Source organism: Telopea speciosissima, unplaced genomic scaffold (genome assembly GCF_018873765.1).
Source record: "Telopea speciosissima isolate NSW1024214 ecotype Mountain lineage unplaced genomic scaffold, Tspe_v1 Tspe_v1.0923, whole genome shotgun sequence".
Taxonomy (NCBI): domain Eukaryota; kingdom Viridiplantae; phylum Streptophyta; class Magnoliopsida; order Proteales; family Proteaceae; genus Telopea; species Telopea speciosissima.
The window spans coordinates 629-9,262 of NW_025318259.1; the positions used below are offsets into that span (position 1 = coordinate 629).

Here is an 8,634-nt window from a genome sequence, read left to right on the forward strand (position 1 = left end):
CGCAAACCCACCCCAAATCTGTTTCTCTTCCCTTGGATTTAAGCTCAAAGGAATTTTTGGAATTGTTGCTTTGTCCGATGCTTGAAAGTGTTGATCAAGGACATCCTCTTTCCATGTTCGAGTGGGTGTATCTATAAGATTAGAAATTTTTGAGATGCTGCAATTAATCGGTTAGCACTTTGAATTCTGAAATTTGGAAGAGATTGTACCCAGTTACAATCCCAAATGTCAATACTAGCTCCCGTTCCAATCTGCCAAATTAAACCTTGTGTAAGAACCTTCCTTCCCACCATAATACTCCTCCACGCCTATGAGGTTTTATTGCCTTCAGTGGCATGTAGAAAATCAGACTTAGGAAAGTATATTTCTTGGATAAACTTGGCCCAAAGGGATTTCGGGTTAGCCTATAATCCCCATGCAACCTTAGCAAGTAAGGCACGGCTATGAAAAGTGGGTTCTCTAACTCCCAAACGATCTCTTCCCTTAGATTTGCATAATCTTGTCCATGAAATCTAGTGGATTTTCTTTTCCTCCCCCTGCTGACCCCAATAGAAATTTGATATGACCTTTCTAATGGAGTCATTATGAGAGATAAAGAGGGCAAAGTGAGCCGCTGCATAACTGGACATGGTATTTGCCACTGATTTAATCAAGACCTCTCTGTCGGCATGGGATAACATCCGATTCTTCCAACCTTGGACTCACTTGCAAGTCTTCTCCCGGTAAATATGAAATCAGTATATTTTTATTGGTAATGCGGTAAAATTAAACATTGAGTAGGTAGTTTTGTAAAGCCAAACTCAAATATGATAATTTTCCTTTAGATTTATTCCTTGACTCAGTGTATAGTTTTAAGGAATCGGAATTGGAATCGGAGTTGGCTTTTCCCTTCTCCACGTAAGTACCCTATAAAACCAATAAAAACGAAAGCAACCGTGTTGAAAGCCCTGAAGGTGAACATAAGGTAAGCTAGGGTTTCGCGGCGTCTTCCCTCTCCAGCGACCACTGAAGATCTTTCAAGCGAACGAAAATGGTAAATTTTTCCCGTCTCTGTTTCATGTGTGAAGCTAAGCTGGATGTTCTGTGAATCTCCTTTTAGTCCTTTGAGTCTTACTTCAGTTGCTGTGCAAGCAATTTTATTTGCTTTAATACTCATCGAATGCCTTCGGTTTTGATGATTTTTGTTGATGGATGAAGGGAGCTTTAGAGCTCTTCTTCTCCCTTTAACCCTCTGGTGAATTTGAGGCCTGCCCTAGAATACCAGGTTTTCAAGATCTACTGTTGAGGAAGATCTGTAGAGCTTGTGAAACTCTAGTGTCGGTTTATATTGTTGAATAGTCGTATTTCTGAAATTTATTCCATTTAGTTATGAGCAGCTTTACATTTTGATTTGCTGTGCTCGAAAATGTTGAATTCTAGTATTGTTGGGGGCCTCAAATTCCAGTTATTGGTGTGTACGTTAATTATTTCTGCAGCTGATAAAGAAGTGAAAGAATAAATTTTGATTTCTTGTCATGTACAAACATCTTTAGACTATATTTAATTTTAAGAGATCTCCCAAAATGCCCTGATTCGATGGCACAGACTTTGGGTTGAGTAACCATTAGCTTTCTGAGGGGATTCTCAAGCTTCAGTAATTTTGGAGTTTGCTCAGTGTTATTTTTCTCAGCTGGGCATAAGGGTTTATCTGTTCGTTCTCCAAGTTTAACTATGCATTTTCTTGCTTCACACGGGTTCGTCTAGCGGCTCCACCAGTCTGAACTCGTGTTGATGTCTCCCCAATGTTAGATGAGGCTCTCCTCTCCCCGAGTGATCCACGAGACCATCCCATCTCATCCTGTCAGCACGCATTCCATGAATTCAAAGATTCTCACCATTTTATTCTCCTTACTTGGTAATTTCTTTGGATGTCACTGGTTCTTTAACAACCAATTGATAGCTTTGATGTGAATCCACTTTTGTGCGACTGCACAATATCTTTAATACTTATAGTGAGAAACTTGCCAATCAGCACTTCCCATACCATGTTTTCTGAATGACTCACTTCATCGTAAGAAACTTGTTGATTACCTCCCCTTTTTTTTTGTGTTTTGTTGTGAATAGAGTTGTTGGCTTGCATTATTTGATTGGAAATATCAAGTTCTCCTATCAATTTTCCTTTAGATTTCTAAAATCTTCAAAACTCACTAATAGCACAATCAATTACCAAAAGGAAAATAGCAAGCTTCAATGCTTGGCAATCTCACATAGTATAGAGTTGAGGGTGTTGAACTTCAGAGAGCTGCTGCAAATTGGGTTGAGGTCTAGTTGCCTTTCTGTTTCTAGATGTTATTCACGTGATATCAATATAATTTGTATTGTTTGATTTGTCATTGGTGTGTAGCTTTACATTACCAAATGATTTAGTATTTGAGTTGACATGACATGTTCACTACTGTTGCAGACTAAACGTACAAAGAAAGCCGGTATTGTTGGGAAATATGGTAAGTTCACTCTCGTTTAATCAGTATCAAACCAGGGACCTTACACATATTTCTCTTTAATTATTCTTTGTCTTATCGTCTACTATTTGCCGCTCATTTGGATGGGCCTTTCTCAATGTCTGGACTGTTTTAGCCTCAACTGTGAAGTTCATTGTTTGCTTGTTTGATCATTGTGTGCTTGTTTTAACTTTGTAGTCCAGAGTTAAACCTTGGCCCTCTGAAAGTCACAAATTTGTGCTACACTCAATCCAAGAGACTAGGCACAATTGTTTGGGCTTGATTTTATGATTTAGTGGGAAACAAGTACAATGTGGGTTATAGATGAGTGGGTAAATCAGGATTGCTAGTCTGAGGTTCCTATGTGTAATGAAACACAAACAGTACTAAGCGATTGCTGTTTCAGGTACTCGATATGGTGCTAGTCTGCGTAAGCAGATCAAGAAGATGGAGGTCAGTCAGCACAGCAAATACTTCTGTGAATTTTGTGGGAAGGTACAGTATTTTTTTTCTTGTCAGTTCTGTTAATTCCATTATTTAGGGAGGCCTACTGCATCCAAGATGAATGTGCCTATTATAATCAATGGTACACTTGTGTAGTACGCAGTGAAGAGGAAGGCAGTAGGAATTTGGGGCTGCAAAGATTGCGGTAAAGTTAAGGCTGGCGGTGCTTATACACTAAAGTAAATATTATTACTCTCTGTACTTCCTATTCATATTTTCCTTTCTCAATTACCTCTTTTTCTTTTAGATACTGATTTTGCTTTTTCTAATTGCATTACAGCACTGCCAGTGCTGTGACCGTCAGGAGCACCATTAGGCGGCTGAGGGAGCAAACTGAGAGTTGAGGACCAAGATGGCTTCTGCTTTTATTTTTTCTGAGAGATTCTAAGTATTTGAGCTCCTTTAACAATTAAAAACTAGTTGGAGTGGACACAGCACTTGAACCTTGAATTGCCTAGCGTGCTAGTGTTTTGGACAATACAATTTTGTTTTTTTTCGAGTGAATGATTGTCATGATTATTCATCTTTCAGGGTTTACTTGCTTGCTTCTCTTACTGTCTTTGCAAGATCTGCAAAGTGTACAACAACATGGGAGCTACATGAATGTCATATTATAAACAATTTTCAAAGAAGAAGATACAATACTTGAGAGAGAGAGAGAGAGCTGGAATCCTGCATGATACCATCCTAAATTAGGAGTTCAGATTATAATGACTACTCTCAATGTCAGTTTGGAGGTCAAATTTGAAGTATCTAATGAGAAAGCAAGATGTTTGCTTTTCCAGATATAGCTAGTCTGAATGACGAATTCGGTCCAAAACAGGTTTTACAAGAAAAGATGGGTGTTTTCATAGAAAGCTTTTAAAGTGTGATGAGTATAGTTGCATAGGTCATGGTTCACAAAGCAAGTTGGAATCAGGTGAATTGGCTGATTTAAATCCGACTCGTCTATATTTGAAGTGGCCTTTTATTCTGATGCTCCTTCTGAAACAAGTGTTCTGACCAATTCAATGCTTCGGCCTAAACTAATTAGCAGTTAATTACCAGTTGATTTGATATCGGATTCCATGGAGACTAGTGTGATTGCCTGATGTAGAATTTTTAAACCTTGGTTTCAATGCAAGAGAACCAAGGGCAGTGGAACTGGGTTTTATTTCTACTGGTATACTTGTTCAATCATAGGAGGAATAATTATCCCCTCCAATTCCTTATGATTGGAAATGAGCACCCTACTCCACCTTGGGCAGTGTGTTCGGGTAGGGGGTGGGGTGGTCATTTCCACAGTGAATTGGAGGGATTGAAGCGGGCAGTGAATTGGAGGGAACAATGATTCAGCACGCATTTCAGAATTGTTTTATAATTAGTTCATCTTTCGTTCACAAGTAGATGTCTTGTTATTACATTTCGGAGTTGTTTTAAAACCAGTATATCTTCAGCAAATGTGTTGCTCCTTGTGCCAATAAGCTGATGATATGGCCGCTTATTGGAGTCATTAGACCACATCCTTGCTGCCAAACACTGTTAGGGTTGTCTTGCATTTTCCTGTTAGGGCTGCCGTGGTTGTATGTCATGGTGGATTGGTTGACCCATTGCTTTGTAATTTTGGAGTGCATAGAGAGGTACTCGTTAGGCCTAACAGATCTTAGTGAAGAAGTGGCGAAGCATGGTGAATAGGTGGGTTTTCCTTGTTGAATATGCATTTCTCCATTGACAATAGACTGTTGCAGTGGCCAACAGGGAATAACAGTCCGTTCATGGGCAGGAAGTTAAGTGCCACAGTCCACGGCGGACCTCACATACCACATGCCACGATACTATCCGCTTTGATTAAGGTTTGCCACACGGTTTTAAAACATGTCATATCATTTGAAGATTGGCCACCATTATATGGACATTACATGGCCTAAGAAGTACAGTTGATGTAAGATTAAATTCCGTGGCACAATAGGAAGGAGCTAGATTGATTAAAAACACAACTAATTAGCTCCATAGTCTATAGGGAGTTTGAACCCTAATCAGCACAATTCCGAAGTATTAGACATGCCGTTGACCATCTGCTAATAGTCTACAATCAAGTCGATTTATATTTGGGTTGATTATATAGGATTCTCCATAGAGTGATTGTGGCTCTTACGGGAATCTAATCCTTCGTTGAGCCACCCAAACTGAAATTACGTTTGAAGGAGCTGTGGAGTAGCTCATTAGCAGAATCTATGTGATGAACCACAAATCATCCCCACCAATTGGAAGACGTCACGTGTCCCTGAAAAGGAAGATCCACCTGGACACCCTCTCTCCTAAGGCTACGTATCCCAACAGGGTACTAGCGCAAGTTAGATTGCACTACGTCAACAACAAGATGAACACCACCACGAGGACTCCGGAGCCTCCCTTACTACTTACGTAACCCACATGGACTCAAGAAGGATCTAGTCATCCGAAATGATCTATCTTTCCGGAAGGATCTATCCATCCAGAAGGACAACCCTACTGGGACACTAAGTCTCACGGGAAGACAACCAACCAGGAAGGAGCCCTGCTACTCAGGGACTCTATCCACTCCGTGGTTCACTCTTCCATCTACGAAGAAGACTCCACATCAACTAGGGACTCTCCACTCCACCACGCACCGCTATAAAAGAGGAGGTATCTCACACCCTCAACCCATCTTGAATAATCTCTATTCATCTGTTTGCTCAGGAGATCTCACTTTGGCATCAGAGAGCCCTAGGCCGGAACCACACCGGTTCTCTCTGGTGACCCCTTGGTCCTTTTTGCAGGTGACGGCACTCGCAAGACCGCTCGACGATTTCTTGACGCAACACTATGAGTTGCCATTGCTGTTTGCATCCCAAATGAGGTCATCATCCACAGCTAAGTTGTGGATGTTGGGATAGAGAAGATATAGTAGTAGTGTAGATACCAATATACCACACAAGCTGTCCCTATGAAGTCATGTGGCTGTCAAAGTTGCCCTGCTACCAAATCTGATGTCATTATGTTGGTTCTGAATCAATCTGTTATCCCTCTCTCCAGATGTTGGATCCCATTCAGCATCGACTTCAAAGGCCCCTTCTTACCCTAAAAAAGCAAGGTCACCTTGCGTCCTTGAACTGATAACCATCTTTCAGCTAACCTAGCTTCCTCCGTCCCTCGGGACCAACAAGGGGTAGTACAAGAATATTCACCTATTGTCCATCGACTACGCCTTTCAGCCAAGTTGGATGGCTTATTTCCAATCTTGCAGCTGCTAATTCAGTCTTGCTATTGAAAGTTGAGCCACAGAACAATGAAGATTGCTAGCGGATGGGATTGAGAGAGACAGCGAGAGGTAGCGAATGAAGGAAGAGAGACAGGGAGAGATAGCAAATGAAGGAAGACAGACAACGGACATGGCAGCGGAGGAAGATCAGTGCGAGGTAGGCAGCAGGTCTAGCAAGAGCTAACTCTGGCTCTCAAAGAATCTACTTAATAAATCTATGAGATCAACAAGAAAAGTAAATGTATTGCATTCAAGGACCTCAATAACTAGCCATGGGATTGCAATAGGAACAAAAACGGGGATGACTGTTGGATGCACCGGAGAGAGTAAGTAATTATGTCAAAAAGGCACTTGCCAAGACCTCTCTGCATGACCCTTTGTTTCTTGTTTACAGGTAAAAAGAAATTTATAGGATTCAGATGCCATTACCATGGTATAAAGGAGGGAGTGTGGTTGTGTAATGTCACCAACTCCCCTGATCTCTTATACAAAAGCCATAGTTTCACATACAACAAAGTGCCAGGGCCGAAGTTTCATCTCGGTGCCTTGGCACTTGCATTACAGCTAACTACACTTTACATGTAAAGAACAAAAGAAGCAACAAAATTAAGAAAACCCACCTACAAACACCTGGAAAGTGCCAGATTTTCACTCAAACTTCTAACTCATACTATATACGTATTACATTGATGCAAAAGTAAAACCTGACCTGCGCCTCAAATCAGTCAGCTCAACTGAAACTGAATGTGGTTCTAATCAGATAACTCAATGTTGCATCCTCTTACAGGAAAAGGGAAAGAGAATGCAGGAAAGAAGAAAGGAAATGGCAGTATAAATGTAAAGGCAACAGCAACAGAAAACTCTGATTGATGATATTCCATTATCCCTTCGCTTCCTCTCCTTGTGTCTTGTTAATTTGGACTAAGAGCACATTGATGGTCAGCAGTGCATTAGCGGTCTCACGATTGGGATTGGTACATCATCATTGCTGCTGTTGTGATGCATTTGCTTTTGGACAGCCTTCACAGCTGCAACTCGTGCTGCATTGGCTGCTTTATTGGCAGCGGCTATGGCCTTGTTCACCCTCTCATCAACTCTGGCAACATCATATGCTTTCTCTGCTGCTCTTCGTGCTTCCTGTTGAGCAAATTCAATAAAAAAAATTTCCTCATTTTAAGTTTACTTTCATGGTCCAACTTTCCACTTATCACATCTTGACGGTCAATGACATTGGGTATTTCATAACCAGATGGATATTGAACTCAAAATTAAGCGAGGTAGGTTCAAACAGAACAGATGAATTGGTCCAACACAAATTAGCCTGGTGGCCAATTTTAGTCAGTTTTATGTCAAAATCAGTCACCAAGCTAGCCTGATCCACCAAGGGATGGTAAGTGGAGTTACCTGGACAGAATTCAATACTTTGGAATGGTTAACGGCAATGGGAGATCCAGGGTGAGTGTTCTGTGTACTTGGGATATCAAGCAGACCATTTTGCCAGTGTCCAGGTTGTGTCTCCCCATTCCTGAATGTATACATTCCAAGCCCTTGTCTCTGTCCCTCATGCCAGGCTCCTTCATACCGATGACCATTTGCGAATTGATAGACTCCAAATCCATGCATCTTGTCCGCAAAATATTCTCCAGCATAAGTGTCTCCATTTCTGCATTCAATACAAATATAAAACAGAATTGGGTATCAGAAGACGAACAAGTATATTTTCTTGCACTTAACGTATCCAAACCACATGCAAAGAGATACTACACCCAAGTTTTATAATAGAATTTCACCTTTCCATCAGATATAAGGAAGGTGCGGTCTTTTTTTTTTTTTTTTTTGGGGATTCGAGTAGCTTTCAAAATATTTGAGATAAACACAGAAGTAAATGTATGTAATATAAAAGACCAACGACCACATAAAAAAGTGCCTTCATTTTATCGCGTATGTAATATCAACTCAGATGATTTCAACCCACACACCAACACACACACACACATAGAAGGAAAAGATAAAAACTACAGTATTGGGGCTATTCAATATTCTGTTCTGTCTACTTGGTGATTTTTTTTAATTAATCAGGAAGTTCCTCATACAAGAAGAAATCCTACTCTATTAATGATCAAAAAGAAGAAATAAGGCTTTCTATAGTCCTAATAATTAGTAAAGTTACATTTCATTCAGATAAAGATGGCATTATGAACACTCTCCACGAAGTTTATTAACCATTTAGACTTCTGAAGCATCAGGTTACTGATCTAGATGGTTTTCCCATTGCAGGTGACAAGTTAGGCATAATCATTACCATCCATCTCCAAAACTTCTGGGAGCCCACCGCAACCATCCTGATGTTGGTAGTTGAGAAGAAAGAACTCAATCACGTAGAAGGTA

General features: G+C 40.5%; 2 protein-coding genes across 2 annotated transcripts; one reads left to right on the top strand and one right to left on the bottom strand.

Annotated features, from left to right (window-relative positions):
* The first annotated feature begins 887 nt into the window (after nt 1-887).
* On the top strand, nt 888-3,514 carry LOC122648382 (60S ribosomal protein L37a). The gene is made up of 5 exons (XM_043841603.1): nt 888-1,033; nt 2,444-2,483; nt 2,887-2,975; nt 3,081-3,163; nt 3,265-3,514. The coding sequence occupies exons 1-5, from the start codon at nt 1,031-1,033 to the stop codon at nt 3,326-3,328; spliced, it is 279 nt and encodes a 92-aa protein (XP_043697538.1). The 5' UTR covers nt 888-1,030; the 3' UTR covers nt 3,329-3,514.
* Nucleotides 3,515-6,677: 3,163 nt separating this feature from the next.
* LOC122648384 (junctophilin-3-like) lies at nt 6,678-7,929 on the bottom strand. The gene is made up of 2 exons (XM_043841604.1): nt 7,651-7,929; nt 6,678-7,383 (listed from the first exon to the last, which is right to left on the bottom strand). The coding sequence occupies exons 1-2, from the start codon at nt 7,867-7,869 to the stop codon at nt 7,186-7,188; spliced, it is 417 nt and encodes a 138-aa protein (XP_043697539.1). The 5' UTR covers nt 7,870-7,929; the 3' UTR covers nt 6,678-7,185.
* Nucleotides 7,930-8,634: the final 705 nt, after the last annotated feature.